The following is an 18,312-nucleotide window of genomic DNA, read 5'->3' as shown; positions in this document are numbered from 1 at the left end:
TCGTATTGAGTCGTCTCATTGGGAATGTTACCTATCAAGAAGCAGAACGGCATCATCAACGATCACAGTTTCGTTTTATTTAAGGCCACTGTTGCTGGTTGTCATTTGCCAGTGAAGTTGTCCTACGTAGGCCTGCCAAGCATCTAGTTCTGTCTCACGCCGTGAAGTCGTACAGTGTTAAAAATAAAAAGGGTGCGTTTTTTTCTTTGGTAACTGTCGCTCTCGTACTTTCATCGTGTAGGTTGCTGTGGTATAAAGAGTAAAACCTGGAGCCGTATCACGCAACGTTTAATTTCGTTTTAATTTCATTCGGCACTTTTGTTTTATTGATTTCCACTGCAGGTCGTGTAAGCTGAAAGATATAACGTCATGCCGATTTTCGTAGATACATGCTCGTGACGATAAATACTTACATAAATGAATCACACCCCCATGCGCCACTGGCGGACCGGTGCCGACGAATGAAAAAGCCTAATACCTGAACGTCCTTTTTGTCTATTTTTTTTAGTGGAGAAGCAGTATGCTGTGGTTAAGTAGCTGTTTAAAGGTGTTCATAGTGGCACTGGCGAAGAACTACGCCAGCGTAATTACAGCTAAGCGCAGTCCTAAGTCTAACCCGGCTGTGCTTGCGGCTCGTCGTTTGCTTCTCTATCCCCTATTTTTCTCTTCACGGCTCAGGTCATAATCACGGAAAACAAAAAAGGAAATGAAACCTACAAAATATGCCTCCAAATTTCGTGTTTAGGAATATGGCGGATTTATCTTTCTAAATATGCTTGACACAAGTGGTCGCCGAAGTTTCGAACCACATACGCTTCCATCTCTGTTGTCAAGCGAGGTACCCAATGCCAGGAAGTCTGGTCTGGTCTATGGGGTTTAATGATCCAAAGCGACTATGGGAGACGCAGCTGTGCAGGGCTCCGAAAATTTCGACCATCTGTTCACTGACATCGCGCAGCACAGGAGAGTCTTGATTTTCACCTCCATCGCAACGCGGCCACTGCGGCCGGGATTCGATTCCGCATTCTTGAGTACCACGGAGGGGCCAATGCCACAAATCGAGCATAAAAGTAATGCTCTAAAGATAAGCATTTCATGAGCTAAACAAATTTCCAGGTGATGTCAGGCGCTCTTAATAGTACTTATATTTAGCAGCACTGAAGGATTTGTTCAGTTCCCCTACGTACTTCTCCAGCAGTGCACGTGTTCTGACCGCAAATATGTATTTCTCTATACAGGTAGATTTTTATGGCCTGACAGGAAATATCCGGTTCAACGAGGGAAACCGGACGAGCCTGAAACTAGATTTGCTCAAGCTTCGCCAGAACTTTTTAGAAAAAGTAAGTATCTGGATATGCAATCATAGCATGGCTTTTATTAACTTCTGCAATTAATATTCACGTTAGCTTTTTTCTCGGGCTCTCCAAGAGAACAAATGTCGTTAGACCGCGGTGTCATATAAGATAAAATTGCTGATCATTATAGTAGTAAACGCATTTTAATTGCAATATATATATTGCAATATAATTGCAATACATATATATATATATATATATATATATATATATATATATATATATATATATATATATATGTGTGTGTGTGTGTGTGTCTGTGTGTGTGTGTGTGTGTGTGTGTGTGTGTGTGTGTGTGTGTGTGTGTGTGTGTGTGTGTGTGTGTGTGTGTGTGTGTGTGTGTGTGTGTGTGTGTGTGTGTGTGTGTGTGTGTGTGTGTGTGTGTGTGTGTGTGTGCGTGTGTGTGTGTGTGCGTGTGTGTGTGTGTGCGCGCGCGCGCGCGCTTCATGTAGCGTCTGCAACCGCAAAATGGTGTCAAGCGGTATGTGAAGTGTGGCTTTTAATTATGGTATTGTTCGTAGCAGTGGAGCTCTGACTAAAATGCAACCCCAAAAAGTGACGATGTTGACAGAAGTAAAAAAAAAATAAAAAGGAATAAGTTATGTCCTGAGGGTGCACCAACGCCGGCTCGTTAGCACTTTGCCTATACCCCAAATTTGACTAGGATTTCCTACCGCCAACTTCCTAGTCGAATTACACACAAATATAATTTGCGTTTTAACGATATTTATTATTCTCTAGGGGTCACTCAGGACCTGAACTGCGTCTCACTTTTTTCCGTCATTCAGGTAGGTGAGTGGTCCACTAGCGATGGCCTCAACATCACAAACCACAATGCCTTCCACGACTTTGGTACCTCCAATATCACGCTTCGAGTGACTACTATAGAGGTAAGCACCATGACGGAAGATATTATTCATAATGAGACCACTGCTTCACGAGCAGCTGCACTGCTACTTTTTGCCTTCCTGGTTAAAAAGCTAACACCTAAACGACCTCATATGTATATCTCGAGCTTTGTACATCACCACCAGAACAGAAGCACAAAGTCAAAAAACTTAGAAGGGGCTGTATCTTTGAAAAGACTGAAAATTTTATTTCATTTACGTTTGTTTCCTGTTGGCCAGGGAGGATGATGCATATTTTAAAAATTGAATGACCTTGCGGAATTCCGGCCATAGTGTCACTAAAAGTTATTCCCACTGTTCATATTAGCAAATATTTTATATACACGATGAGTGAAGTCAGTCAGTCAGTCAGTTCAGGCACGTCCGGAAGCTCCCGATCCACATACTGCTGCAGCCTACCTTGCAGGTTTTTTAACATCACCTTGATAGCATGCGAAATAAGCGCGATCGTGCGGTAGTTGGAACAATCTTTGGCACTGCCTTTCTTTGGAATGGGGATGTAAACTGACCTCCTCCAATCCTGTGGCCACTGCAGGGTTGTCCAAATCTTCTGACATAATGTATGCAGAATGTTAACAGCGTCATGGTTGAGGTTTTGAAGCAACTCAGCTGGAATGCCATCAATTCCGCTAGCTTTGTTCTTAGCAAGGCTGGCTAAGGCCCATTCAACTTCACTCTTCAGGATGCCCGGCTCGAGGTCAGTGATCACAACCGTCTTATGTTGGGTTTGCACATTCGGGTCCTTCTTGTACAGTTCTTCTGTGTATTCCTGCCACCTCTTCTTTATCTCTGCGGCTTCAGTGCCTCGTTTGTCCTTTATCACGCCCAGCTTAGCACAGAAGCTTCCTTTGATATCTTTGATTGTCTTATACAGAGCTCTTGTGTTCCTTAATTGGCTGTTGTCCTCAACTGCTTGACACTGTATGTTCAGGAAGGCATTCTTATCTCTCCTTGCTATTTTCTGAAAATCCGCATTGAGAACCTTGTATCTTTCTCTTTCCCCCATAACTTTTGCCATCCTCCTTTCCTCAGCTATTTGCAAAGCTTCTTCAGATAACCAGATTGCTTTCTTGCACTTCTTTTGCTTTGGAACTACCTTAGTAGCAACTTCTTGTATTTAGACTTTAAAAAATACCGAAAGTGTGTCATGTTTCTCTAAATTATGGAACAATAGTGTTCGTTTCATATCAGAGGGCTGCCAAATTAACCTAAGTTACTTTGTTTAAAACATTACAAAAATGTAGCGTTTTAAGAGGTTTACAATTTTCTCACAGCCTGTACATATTCAGCGCCCGTGGAAAGTTTCCAAGCCGCATTTCGCTGCCACGGAGTACTTTACATGATTCCTGATTCGAGAAGATAGCAAGTTTTCCTTTTCTTTTTAAATCTTGGTCCATCTTTTTTAAATGCTTGCTGTCACTGCAAGGAAGTATGAAATGGGCAAAAAAGGACGCTGATATTGAACTCCTAGCCGCTGTTCCAGGACTCATCTTTTTTTCTCTTTGTGGGAATCTTTGCGCAGAGGGTGAAGCAATAATTTTTTTAACAAAAGCTTTGGAGTCACTGCATTCTAGAACTAGACTGTAGCTCAGCAAGATCTTTCTTTTTCTTGTATGAAGGAACGTCTTTGCGATATTCCGTTTGTTCTTTTTTTTTTCCATTCACACGCTACATACGGAAGAAGCTGTTTATGATTCATCCTGCTTTGTATATAATCGCGAAGAGGGATAGACGACGTCTGCAATACCTAATACATAAGGGATTTGACTCGTCCAGCAGGAATATGACAGACATGCCGACCGTGAAAATATTAAACTGCAGTCAGGGTTTTTACATCCTGTGATGGAAAAGAGGCTGAAATGCGGACGAGATTACAATGTTTCAAAATTTCCCATAACCTCTGTGACAGCGGAAGCAGTGGAACTCTTCTGTCTGAATTAGTTTAGTCTTCCGCATTTATATCACAAATTTCATGCTGTGCTGATGTCTTGCAGTAGGACTTGCAATATTTTGCTCACTTTTTCCATTACTAAAAGCCTTCTCTTTTTTCGCAGTGTATTACTTTCAAAACAAAAGAATCCACAGTGTATGGGGTTAAACATACCGAGGCCTTTTGCCTCCATCGAAATGTGGTCACAACGACGGAGACTGGAGCGTTCTGCCATTGCACATAAAGAGACATCTTTCTCAAAAGTTAAAATATTACTGACACTTAAAATCCTGTTTCAAGGGCATGATGCGATATCTTTAATGACATCCATCTCTGGCTGCCCTCGCAGAGCCTTGTTTCTTTGCAGGGACTTTGTTACTGCTTTACTCAATTGATAACCCCTTAATCTGCCCCTTTGATATCTCACGCAGCTACTACGCGTATGGATATAAAGCCCTGCTTTTACTGAGCCGTACGAACGTGCCTGCGTGGCCTAAGTTTTGTGTTTATTATCCAGCATTCAAGGGTTCTGGGTGCCCTCTCATTTCAAAGCTGCTGCCACCTTCATCAATCTCTTGAAGGCGGTAAAGACAATAACATTTTCACCGCGGCGAAGTATTTTCACCCGATAGATTATTTTGCGGTCGAAAGGAACAGGAATTAATGTCACTAATTTGCATTCCAGACCAAACCTGAAGCACCTGTCATCGTCACTGGAAGTTTTATTGTTTTTTTCTTTCTCTTAAGACTATCGTGTGTTCGGCCTAGGCAGATAGCTTCAGCCATAAATAGTTTCAGTATTTGGTGTGTGGACAAAGTTTGTTTTAATTCTCATTTCAAATAAAAAATATGCGCTGATTCTTCGTCTCTTGAAATCAGCTATAATAACCGTAGCTAAACGGTTTTTGAGGACAGACTAAAATTGTGCAGCAAAAGTAAACACGCCTTTTCGCCAAAGGTGCACTTTGGACATTGGTCTCAGTTACATGAAGCATGTACCAGCCATTTATCGCTGAGGGGCCGAACTGTCCACGGGGGCACTTAAGGCAGTATGTATATATTTCGTGCTGCATTCATGGTTGCCACTTAAAGTTGTTGTTAACCCTGATCAGTTTGCTTACTTACTCCCTCCTATTTCCTCGCATCCCGCATTCCTGCAGTCACGTCCGTACGTGATGATGAAGCAGAACAAAAACCTGACGGGTAACGACCGCTTCGACGGCTTCTGTATCGACCTCCTGCGCACCATCGCCGACCTGCTGGGCTTCAACTACGAGCTGTACCTGGTGCCCGACAAAAAGTTTGGCGTCGAGAACACCACCACCGGCGAATGGAACGGCATGGTTCGGGAGATCATCGACAAGAACGCCGATCTGGCCGTAGCGCCCATGACCATCAACTACGCGCGAGAGTCCGTCATAGATTTCACCAAGCCCTTCATGAACCTCGGCATCGGCATCCTCTTCATGCTACCCTCAGGAATGCCCGTCAAGCTATTCTCCTTCATGAGCCCGCTGGACGTGGACATCTGGCTGTACGTACTGGCAGCCTACCTGCTTGTATCGTTCACCATGTTCATCGTGGCCCGGTTCAGCCCGTACGAGTGGCGGACACCGCACACATGCGTCCGGGACGCCGGGGTCATGGAGAACCAATTCAGCCTAGGCAACAGCTTCTGGTTCACCATCGTGACGCTCATGCACCAGGGCTGCGACCTGAACCCCAAGGCCACCTCCACGAGGATCGTGGGCACCATCTGGTGGTTCTTCACGCTAATTCTCATCTCGTCGTACACGGCCAACTTGGCCGCCTTCTTGACCGTAGAGCGCATGATCACGCCAATCGAGAGCGTCGAAGACTTGGCCGAACAGAGCAAAATATCATACGGCACACTTGACTCCGGCTCCACCATGACGTTTTTCAGGGTGAGTGTGAATTGAACGTTGGCAACGTAAGGAGTTTAAAGTTTGAACGCCGTCAAGGCCGACTGATAAAGAAAAAAAGTGGTTACTAAGCTGAATTCACATAGCTATATTATACACGCTAACCAAGATTCGAAAGAGGTACTCTCGTTTGAGTGAATTCGCAGCTTCAATAACGTGTGAGTATTAACCGTTAGTGGAGTTATGTAGTACTCGTAAAGAGTGATTGTTTCCGTCGATTTTTCATAACACTGGATATATTTTCAAATAATTGCAGCGGTGACACTTTGCGAACATTATGTGGGGTGCTTGTATGCCGACAGTACCGCATTTTTCATTTATTTTTTTATGATTGCCTATTATCATCATTCATCTATACATCATGTTGTTGTTAAGGCCAAGTTGCGCGCACATAAAAGACAAACGCAGGAAGAGAAAGATGTAGCAGTAAAGAGCGCAATCATGTTTCATTTGTACTAATTCCTACTATATTGTTCTCTCCCTCTGTTTGTCTTTTATGTGCGCGCAACCCGTCCTTAACGACAAAGTCGTGAACCAACTAGCCCAACAAAAAATCTTACTAAACTATATCGAGTTGTATGTTACCTTTGTAGAAGCCTGTAAAAATAGTCTTACAACAAATGAGGTGGGTTCGAACACCGTCAAACTGCGTCTTGCAGGATTCAAAAATGGAAACCTACCAGAAGATGTGGCGGTTTATGGAAAACCGCCCCGGGGTGTTTGTCAGCTCGTACGAGGACGGTGTCCAACGAGTACTGCAGGGCAACTATGCCTTCCTAATGGAGTCCACCATGCTTGACTACATGGTGCAGCGCGACTGCAACCTCACGCAAGTCGGTGGACTGCTAGACTCCAAGGGATACGGCATCGCTACGCCAATGGGTCCGTATACCAACATTCTTCCGTAGACTTTCATTCAAGCAGTTGAACTTTTAAGTTTATTTACTCTGTGATACCGCAGCCAAAATTGCACTATTGGGCGTCCTGTGCATTGCCATAACGCTCTAGTATGACGACAAAACTTGTATATGCTTTATCATGTGCCAATGTTTGCTCCTAATTAAGTGGCGGACTACATCTCGGCTGATTACTGGTCGTTCAGCCGAAACTAAATGGTTTGTGTAATCAGTATGTTCAGGGCAGATAAAGAACTCGAATTTTAAAACCGGCAGAAGATCTCAACAATTTTTGGCGCATTTCTGGCGCTGTCTTTGTTTTTAGCTAAGCGGTGATCCCTGTTTCCGAAGTATTCATACTGGGATCGAGAGCAGTTTCGCAGGAATATGTATCAGGTAATTGTATCTGTCACAATGTATCAAAAGAATAATCGAGCTCTCCTGAGCAGGGTTCCGTCTAGTGTGTAGTCTTCGATGCATGGATATTCAGATTGGTAAACAATCTTACGAATGTAGCTCACGCGCACGCGCGTAATCGGCACACGCACATTCTCGCACTTACATATTCTCATACGCACTCTCGCACAACTCATGCGCACATATTCTCACGCACACTCTCACGCACATTCTCACACTCGCACCCACACCCACGCACTCACACTCACAAACTTGCATCTCACACACACTCTCGCACTCACGCACACTCTCACTCACACGCAGTCTCACACACACACGCGCGCACGCACTGAAGTGCTTATATACAAAACGTTTTATGTCTTATACTAGCACATTGCAGTTTTGCGAAAGAAACAAAAATGGCAAAGTGAGTTCTGTAGCGGATAGCTGGGAGGTGACAATATTTGTGCTTGCGATTTACCGCGCTGTCCCGCGCACCGCTGCGCGCCCCAGGCTCGCCGTGGCGGGACAAGATATCGCTGGCCATCCTGGATCTGCAGGAGAAAGGCGTCATCCAGATACTGTACAACAAGTGGTGGAAGAGCCCGGGGCTCACCTGCAACCGAGACGACAAGAACAAGGAGGGAAAGGCCAACGCTCTGGGCCTCGCCAACATCGGCGGCGTATTCGTCGTGCTGCTCTGCGGTCTCGCCGTCGCCATCGTCACCGCCATCATGGAGTTTTGCGTCAACTCGCGCAAACACGCTCAAACGGACAGGGTACGACGCTCATTCAGTCTTCAGCTTTTTCTTTTTCGTTGCCGCAACTCTCTCTCTGCTCACCGTAGGCGCAGTGCATTTCATCATAGCTATCATGCACCAGTTTTGTAGATCTTGCTGCACATATAATTTGAATTCGAAGCCAGATTGTAAAAAAGAAAAGCGTCTTTTTTTTTTTCCGCGGCGATGTTTATGTTTACGCACTTTTTCAGCTTTCAGAAATGTGTTCTTACGTTTTTAAAATGTCACTCCAAGTGAAGAAAGAAACAGCTGGTCCAATTTATGTTTTACAGCGCTAGTGTAAAATTAGATTTAAAGTGTTTCTAAAGGTGCTTCCCAGCTTCCAGGGCCAGCTTCTGAATATTGCAGTAGAAACTGCGATGTAAATCTGGCAGACACTCTACTCGAGGGAGCTACGTCCGATAAAATGCAAGCGAACATGCAAGTACAAAATGCACAGCACGTAGGTGTGCTACACATCGATAAGAAATTCATCAGTATACCAGCTTTAACGCTGTGAAAAAAAAATTCTGACCGTTGCGTATTTCAAGGCAAGGCAGAGCTCTGCGAATATATTGGATGCGTTCTTCGGCATAATCACATCGATTGATGATTTGAAATTTGCTTATCGATCGGCAACAAATCGCGTCTTGTTTTAACTCAGCCGCACGTTATACGCTCTCATTCTGAGTGGCTGCGAATATGTTGCACGCTTGCTATGGCTTTGTTCTTGCTCGGGTCACGGAGTAAGACACGCAGTGCCGCTAAGCTCAGGCCACGCGAGGTTAATTTCTGGTTAATTTGTGAATATCGTTGCTGTGCTTTATGCTCTTCATTTCAGCGGGGCATGTGCTTCCGTGCTCTCATTCGGTCATGCTGGCCATGCAAATTTCAACGCAAATTTTGCTGTTTGGCTTACACGAATTGCAAAAGGCACCGCTGCGTCTTCTATTTCGCAAGAGCCTCGTGTCCTTCTCGCCAAGGCGGCTGATACTACGCAGATCATTTGGTTGTCTTCCAAAGAACATGGGGCAACAGCTGTCTAGAAGTTCTGTTCTTCTCTGCCTAGGTATTATTGCTGCAGCGTAGTTTCCTTATATGCTAGAAGTTTTTTCTTCTTGCTTCTTTGTGTACTTATTTTGACGATATAAGTTCTGCCTAGGCGAACTGCGTTCAAAAGCTGCTTCCTCTGGTTCATTCAAAGGAAGTGAATACATGGCTATCGGCAGTTTTTTCGCCGAGGTTTTCTTCGGTATCTGCATAATGACTGCATGACTTTACATGAGACGTACTCTATACTGCATATAAAGGCATTCCTATGATACAAATGCAATTATTAAGAATATGGTCAAGCCCACTTATGACAAAGCCAGTTAGACCAGTGTGTATCGGATGTAACACTGGACTGTTGCGGGGCCGTTAGCTTTACCATTCGTTGCATGGTAAAATGAACCGCTTATAACAATGCTGTCATAGTGCATTATCAGTCACAACAATTAAACATGGCCACTGAGAGCCGACCTTAGAAGACACAAAAACACAGAGTAGCTACAACCGCACCAGCCAAACTACTTTCACAATGTGAAAGCGGTCACATGAGGAGCTGGTGAAGCGATCGGCGGATCTAACTGGTGCTGTTAAAGTGAAAATCAGCCGACATGACCACTAACATAGACATGGTGCGACGCAAGGGCGCAGGGGAGAGCAAAGACGCTTACACTTTCCTAGTTTCCTTCGGTGGAGCAGCTATAATTACCATTCCTTAGGGGGTGTCTTTGGTAGAAAACGCACCAGGACACTGATGTGATTCATCGCTGCATAGCCCATATGCGCCATTCGTTACTCCGTCAGTCAGTGACGTGCACGTGCTTTGCGGACATGGTTTTCTTCTTCCTTTCCACCGTCATTGCTTCATCGGTAGGGCAGGCTCATCGAATTGCTTCTGGAAACCGGGCTTCAATCAGAATGCTAGTGGCGTGAGTGTCCGCCAAGCGCCCACCGATGTAAGGGTAATGGTGGTGTGTCGACACTTGAAGAACCGTACCATCTTGGTGTTGCAGTTGCGAAAGTTGAAGATTCCACCGATAAGGCGCTCATATATGCGGTCACCTATGATGTCAATACCGGCAAGCAGGAACGTACGAAACAGATGCTTTACAAACTACGGAACCCTCCAGGACTTAATTTTTTTCTTAAGGTCCACCAGTCGGGGACGTTCAGTAGTTGTGCACCCCGTGGGACGGTGTAAACTAGCTATGCCTGAAACAGTGAAAGAAACTGATAGATGTTTAGTTGCAAATAAATCGACATTGTAAACGACGTACTTTCCTGCCACAAAATGCTCTGAAGTTTGTCATTACTTTTTTCTTGGCATATGCTGGTTATAAAACTTATTGGTTATAACAACATCATTTCCTTGTATCTTCAATATTGTCATAAGTGGGTTTCACTGCATGAATGTTAGGCTTCATAGGCGTACAACGAAAGGCAGACGGACTGTAAAACTATTCAGCCCAGTGAGCTATGTACGATATGGACGAGCAGAACTGACAAATTGAAAGACCAAAAGACCAAACTTGAAGTAAAGAGAAATACTTGAACGCAGCTCAGAATTACAGAAAAAAGAAAGTACACGTACGGGGTAGGCACACACGGAGACAGGATATAAATCTAAAATGCTGATTAAGTTGGGGAAGGCGAATATTCAGAGAACTAACGTTTGAATTCGCAACAATTATTGTATTATGGTTGTAACGACTCAGTGGTAGGAATCGCTTTGTCATTACAAACATGCTTCGGTCTTTTTTGGGATGAGAGCAATGTAGCACGCAAAGCATAACCACAGCACAGCCTGTCAACTGTGCTCGCAAACCGGTAGCTTTTAACTTCCTAGCATTTTGATTTTAGAATGATGAAAAAGTATTTTCCTCTCTCACTTAATAGGCCTGAAGAAACCTGGAATTCTATAAGAGTTTCGTCCCCTGTGTCACTACAAAGGGTGTGCTTTCTTAATCCAACGGCCACATAGCAAAACAACCATTGCTAGTCACTACAGGTCTTTGGATCCGTGGCAGTTACAATAACTACAACAACTTATGACGGTTCCACCAACCGTCGTGGCTCGAACAACTATGAATAAACGATAAACTGTAATATAAAGCTTCTTGTGTCGCCACCTGTGCGACGTGTCGCTAACTACACACTCGCAACGGCCGAGCGTTGCTCTTCTGCCTCTCTTCCTCCGTGCTCCGAGTTAGTGTTGGGGGAAGATGGGCGCATTCTAAGGTCGTAACCGGACGCTCCTTCTGGCGCAGAACTTGTTATTCTGTTCCACGCAGCAATCGCTGTGCTCGGAGATGGCCGAGGAGCTCCGCTTCGCGGTGCGATGTCGGGCATCACGGCAGCGGCCCGCACTGCGGCGCCAGTGCTCCAAGTGCCTTCCGACGGCAGCCGGAAACACGTACGTGCCGAGTGCCATGGACCTGCACGCACAGGAGAACGGCATCATGCAGATGCTGGAGATGCGCAAGTCGCCCCTTCACTTCGACTGCACCGACTCCTAGCACAGGGCCACGGAGGGGGCCCCCAACCAGGGCGGCGGAAGCAGCCTGGCCTCCTCCTCAAACTACGACGTGCCGCAGCTGTGCTATCTGGGCGCGCGCCCGTCGACCAGCCTACACTCGGCCTCCACGTCGACCATCCAGCAGCCGGACTTTGGTGGCCGCTGCCCGATCCACCACGCGGCGCCCCGGCCTTCGCCGTCATGAGGGCGACGGAAGGCGGCGGGCGGACGCCGCCGTCACCGTAACGTTTCTCCTCGCTCTCCGTGCCGCCACCGACGCTGGTGACTTTCACAGTGTGCGGGTGACTCGAGGTGTCTTCGGCGAGTAGACGTGCGCCGGTGACCGCGGCAAGCGGAGTAGACTTCCGGTGGTGGTGGTAGCGACTCGGGCACCGACCTGTCATAGAAGCGGCTGCTTGAATCGCGTGTGGCACGGGTTGTGTCTGCGGGAAGCCTGTGCCTAAGTGCAAGCAATTGTTTTTACCAGATCGTCGCGCCAGCTGTTGCTCTGGAAATAATGGAGCGTGGCGCGACAGGACGCTACATAGCTGATGACCAGTGCAGAATAGTTTACATCGGTGTTTGCTGAAGTGGGCAGTGTTGGGGCGGTATAGGTGTGTCGCGAGTGAAAGGAATGCCAGTACCTAAGGTGCGCACGGTGTATTTCCCACTCCTGCGCTCTCTTCTTTCGTAGTAGGAGTCCGTTTGGGGCGCGAAACCGCTGGCTGGCTTGCCTCTCAGTGATTTTTGTTGTTGAGATGGCACCGGAACACGACTGTTTTTCATGATGTGTACAGACGACTGATGTCACTGGCGCTGATGGACTACAATGATCGAGAAGGGCTGATAGCCCTCGGCAGGCGCTGGAATATCTATGATTCACGATATAGAAAAGTAGTAGACCGTTGAAAGTGTCTCTGCAATTTTGAATGGCGGCAATGTATACAGCGCATAAATACCTTTTGTCAAAACTTCAGAGTTTACTTTAATTACATGAAAAGTTTCTTACTTTCAGCTTTAATTCGAACATATTTACACTAAGATACTTCCAGATATGCGCGCTGCAAATCTCGAGCTAATGAGTGTATCAATACTTTTCACAGTATATTGAGCACAAGAGTTCGGTAGCATTACACGCCACTGCAGACATCTAAGCAAAAGGTCACTCTTGCTTTATTGTGGCATATTGGTTTTATAAAAGAGTGGCTAAAGCACGCTACATATTTATTGATAAGGTTAAAAAACAAATATTATTCCGCGCAGTACTATATTTAAAGGGCCCATGAAAAGCTATTTACTAAAATTACAAAACGCGCACTAGCAATATGTATCCCATCGATCTTCTTCGCAACGCAAAAAAAATTTATGCTAGCCTGGTTAGCATCGAACATCCGGGCGATCGAAAATGATGCCCCTGCTCTCCTCCTTCAACTCAGCCCACGTCGGCGCGCAAGAGAGGAGAAAACAAGTCGCGACGGTGACCCGCCACGCCCCGTCCCACCCGCTTAACTTGGAAGCGTCCAATGAGCGGCCAGCCCAGCGGCCCCAATGACGTCAATGGGGAGGTTTGCATGCGGGGATGTATCGCCAACATCGGCAGTAAGCGGTCGCCAGGATCACTTTTAGAAAACATTTTTAAATTATTGGCGGCACGAAAAGCTTTCAAATTTGTCTGGAATGCTCAAAAGAGCACTTTGATGCATTTCTTGCATTAGAATTTTACCTCAAGTAGCCTTCCAGGGGCAAAATGTAATGTGCCGACGTCACCACTGACATCGCGCGTATTCATGTCTTTTTTTTTTTTTTTTGTGCGCTGTAGGAGTCCGAATCAAACCGAAAAGGTTATTAAGCTGTTCACTCATATAGGCCGTTTTGGCTCAGACTGTGAGCTGCATCCGTGTTGGTCTTCACGTATTTTTGCAGTTGGCGAGTCTAATCTATTGTGCGAAGTGGGCAATTAGTTAAGACCACCCGTGCTCCGAAAGAATCGGCATTGAGGCATGCAGAAGTTCGGAAAATATGTACTCAATACTTGCTTCTTTCCTTCTTTTGGTATTTGCGGGATATATTGTGAACGCTCAATGTCCACGCTTCTACCTGTCGTCATCGAACCTTTTCAAGTTTCAAGACTTTGTACGCAGAATTTTGTGGTGTGCGTGTTCGTCCCGTGGATGTGACATCGAACATCAGTTCACTGCACAAACTACTGACGAATTACCTCTTCCTAAAAGGAAGGTTTTTGGCCATTCATGACTGTGTGTGTTATCGCGGATGTTTGTTTTGAACACGACGTGACACCTATTGCACGGATTATTGTGGAGCCGCGACAGTTGCGTCGATGTCTAGTGCCCTGATACGGTCATTACTTTCGGCGGTATTGGATCCTTATGACCAAACTTGATCTCATTATAAATTAGCGCAATTTTTTTCGGTCGTTTTTGAGGCGAAAAAAAGAGAACCCAGTGACACAACAATGTCATTGACAAGTGGGGTTTTAGACTAGATACATTTACAGCAAGCACACCTCAAAGCTCACAACGTTAACAACGCATTGATCGATGCCTCTTGCAAGGGCTTGATGAACAAGCCATAGATGGCCAGATAAGAGGTTTAGTAAACGTGTAAGTATAGCAGGTGGCAGCAGAGTCACTGCCTTACGACAAGGTAGAGAAAGAGGTACAAAATACCGAGACATATTTATTGGAATGATATAACGAGATGAAATTATGAGAATAAACTGAGCATATAAATATCAAAGCTGGCTAAGTATATAAAGTGGCAGAATAGCGGAAGCTAATGAGAAGTCTCGCTAGACATTCTACATGTAGACCTCTGCTAAGCTTGGCTGCGGAGTTTGGTCCACAAAATATTTGCTTTGGAAGAACAGCCAATCATAACAGTTGGAGCAGTACTTGAGCTCAGCTACTCGATGTATCTTTGAAACTATTCAAGTATCCCTCAATCAAAACAAAAAAAAAAAGAATGAGAGGTTGAAATGTAGCTTTTTCTCTTCGCCGGGACCCTGTTAACATAGAACATGTTATTTGTCATGATAGAGCTTCTGTAGGATCTGAAATGCGCGGACGAGGGAAAGTGATGCGAATGGTGCTCCACGCAGTGATGAATACTTCAATCGGCCGGCTCTCTAATAGACCGGCTATAGACATTGTGTGGAGCCGCAAGTATTTTGTGAGAAGCGCGCATTTCTAAGAGGTCGCCCTTCTTCTTGAAATCTATAATACGCAAAAGACTCCTTCCCTCCAGTCTGATAGCGGAGCGTTTTAGAATGGTCAGTGATTATTGTTGCACGACGTGAAGGTTCATCTACCACGAACATTGTTGCCGATGGCTTAGTGTGTCCCCCTCTGCGCGCGAATTCTATCGCGTGAACCGAGGCGGGGCGAGTTCTTGTTGAATGTGACACGCACTGAGCTGTATAGGACCATTTCAAGCAGATACGAATACAATCACCCATACTATTTAATATACATAATTACTCGCAGAACTCACATATGATATATACCTTTATCACTGTTAACGCATTGCACGCAAAGTACTTGCTTCTTATTTCGTTTTACGTAGCGTTTCTCTTTCAGGACTTTCGTTTTAAGCGAATTCTTGTAGATATATATGCCGTAGGTTTACGCTGTAAGGATTTTGTTTTCAGCTGTCATGCAACACTAGACGCTTTATACGCGGTTTAGAGTTTATGAAAGCATGTAATACGCCTGGGAGAGATATTTTTGGCTACCTAATACCGTCTGTAGGAAAGGCTACTACACACCTGACCTTTGGGGTACTATCCAAAGCTTTTGTTCTTTGCGAGAGTTTCTCACTTATCTTAACGTTATACAGATTTCGGTAAATCTGCAACAGTTCTCAAGAGCTTCTACTGTGATGACAGTCAAGCGACGCACCGTTTACGACACGATTGATGCTTTCCATATGGTTTTCATTGATGTGCTCATGAAGTTTTCCGAAAATAGAACAGAGGAACGTTATTCGGTATCTCAGATATAAATGTTCTGAGCATAAGCCCATTAAGCTATTATTATTTATTGCTCGCAGTATTAATATTATAGATATCACCAAAATTTGTTTCTCATTTGGTTACTAACCAAATTTGTGTTTGTCGGAGTAAAGCTGATTCTTCGGAGAATTTTGGATATCGTTCCTATAGACGCCTTTTAAAAGAACAAAAAAAGCCAATAAAAGATTACTACTAACCGTGGCCATCGATTTCTAGATAAGATATGAGCGTTAGGCTCTACAGTGTTCGAGGTGGCAGATAACCTGCTGGAAATTAGGGCAAATTGACGTATCGCTTCAAATACTAAACTTGCAGCATGGAACGGTTGGGATGTCATTTACTGAAACTATTCGAATGTAAGCAAACGTTAAGAGAAGTTAAAACGCCAGTGTAGCATTTCTACGCCTCACATTTGTGATTTTTTTTGTAGCAATGTAACTATGTAATGAATATCAAAATAACGAGCGCCCAACGACGCTTAGTGCTAAATCGGCTGTCTATTTAACCTAAAATTTGCCACGGCCAACTTATGAATAAAGTGAGGCGCAATTTTGAAATTAAGCACGGACTTAGAGGTTATGATTTAAACGGAAGCTAATATGCTTGAATGCATGGCCGTCCAGACTTACTTCACGGCAAAGAGAATAAAGTACTTGTGCGCATTTTCAAGACACTATACAAAGGCTGCCAGCTTCCGTGGAGCTAGTCACCACGTGTTGCTACACGTAGGCTTCGCATTAGAATAGTTATTGCAGTGTTAAAAAGGAGCAGCCTCCACAAAGCAGTGGCATTTGCGTATGATTCCACTTGGAATGCTCCTGCGAGGAGCCCTTGACTTGCCCCACAAGTATTTAAATTTCTCTCCCAATTCTTTACCGTCAGTGTCATTTCACCATCTGCTCCTCTGCAAATACAGAGAAAAGACATAGGGGATGAAGAAAGACTAGTATAACAAAGAATACGCTTTGCGAAGTTCTGTGCCATAGTTTCCGTGGTAGCGAAGGGGTAGATTATTACTCGAAAACAAACCTTGGAGCCCTCGTGTGGTTATTTCCATCTTATTAGGATTTACCTTTTGAAGGTAGCCATGTGACAGCCTGTATCTGGAATGACGACGAGGTCAAGACTTTAGGCGTGGAAGAAATTACTGTCATGAGCAGGCGCGACTCTTTACTACTAGCTCAAGAACTTTACTTCTCTGCGATCAATCTACGAATCACATTACAACAAGGTCGTACTTAGAAGATATGGTTTCCTGGTTGCGTCGTTGAATCTTCATATTCCAATTCAACGGAAGTAATTTCTGACGAGGTTCGAGCAGAAAGCTTGCGAACGATGGTTTTTAAGGTGGCTAGCCAGAGGTGAGAAAAATTAAGCAAACATACGTTGCTTAACGAATAACAAATAAGTCTAAATATAGCGCTTAAATTTAAAATTTCGGAAGCGGGAAAGGGAGGCGAAAACGCACTTATTCACTGTTAATAATTCAGAACACAATCTTTTGACGTGATGATGTTTCTCCTCATGTCTTGTTAGTTGACAGAAAGGGTCGGATCGGTCCGAGTTAAGCGGCTATTTTAGGAAGGCTGAAGGAGGCATAATCTTTTTTATTTTTGCGTTCATAAAACGAAATCCGAGAAAGGGGATAAGGGAAGACGGATGTGTAAGAACCGATGATGAAGAAAAGGAGCGGCTTCTAGCCTGTTATTGTGAAGATCCATAAGCCGCTGATGCATAATACCAGGTTTGTATGAACTAGCTCAGTAAAAGACTTGGAGAGAAATGTCTCACTGTTAGTAAGTGCTGTCGGTTTATGTTCCAGTTTTGGTTTCAGTTTCCAAATAAGAATTGTGTTCTCAACATAAACTGTAATTGTTTTTCTGTTTTCGCATTTTCACATTGAATGGGCTATTATCCAAACCAGGGGCTTGCACTTACATCAACCGCGTAAAAATAAGGATACTTTTTTGCATTGCCAGCAGCGGTGAGTGGTTTTGAGCGATTCATCACAGTGGCGCTTCACATGCCTTGCTTAGTCGTGTGAAACCTTGATGATTGACTGGTTCGAATTATATGATACGTATAAAACTCCGGCCAATTCCTACTACCTCTTTCGGCCAGTAGCCCCGAGTGAGTTGCCTGTGGCGGAGCAGCAAATGAAAGGCTGGTCGAAATGCATATTTATTCTTTATACTTATTCTTTATTCAATGATTACCCCGCTTAGCCCGAGGGCGCTACAGCAGGGGGGTTACAGAGTGGAAAAAAACACATCTTCATTTATGGAGCACACTTGATGACTTGAAAGCCGATTCCATTCACTGATGGATCGAACAAAAAAGGAACTGGCATACACGTTAGTTCTGGCACTGTATTCCAAAATTTTAAAACAATGATCTGTGCGAGCAGAAACATAATGTGGCCTATGTAAGTATATTTCCTATTTTATTTATTTTTTATTTTATATTTATTTATTTATTTGTTTATTTATTTATTTTAAGGGGAATTACATGAG

At 44.5% G+C, this 18,312-nt stretch overlaps 1 protein-coding gene across 3 annotated transcripts in view; it reads left to right on the top strand.

The window, feature by feature from the left end:
• Nucleotides 1–17,951, top strand: part of LOC146207422 (glutamate receptor ionotropic, kainate 2) — a 415,085-nt gene extending 397,134 nt beyond the window's left edge. For 2 of the 3 annotated variants that reach the window (XM_084587259.1, XM_084587251.1), the window contains exons 10-15: nucleotides 1,239–1,340; nucleotides 2,144–2,245; nucleotides 5,354–6,118; nucleotides 6,796–7,018; nucleotides 7,942–8,207; nucleotides 11,522–17,951. In XM_084587259.1, the coding sequence (XP_084443385.1) occupies nucleotides 1,239–1,340; nucleotides 2,144–2,245; nucleotides 5,354–6,118; nucleotides 6,796–7,018; nucleotides 7,942–8,207; nucleotides 11,522–11,770 (1,707 nt within the window). In that variant the 3' untranslated portion in view covers nucleotides 11,771–17,951. The remainder of the gene's footprint in view (nucleotides 1–1,238; nucleotides 1,341–2,143; nucleotides 2,246–5,353; nucleotides 6,119–6,795; nucleotides 7,019–7,941; nucleotides 8,208–11,521) is intronic. The other variant, XM_084587265.1, reaches the window with a different exon arrangement.
• Nucleotides 17,952–18,312: the final 361 nt, after the last annotated feature.

This window comes from Amblyomma maculatum, chromosome 1 (assembly GCF_055883805.1).
Source record: "Amblyomma maculatum isolate TAMU_Amacu chromosome 1, ASM5588380v1, whole genome shotgun sequence".
NCBI classification, from domain to species: Eukaryota; Metazoa; Arthropoda; class Arachnida; order Ixodida; family Ixodidae; genus Amblyomma; species Amblyomma maculatum.
This window is presented reverse-complemented; position numbering and strand designations above follow the sequence as displayed.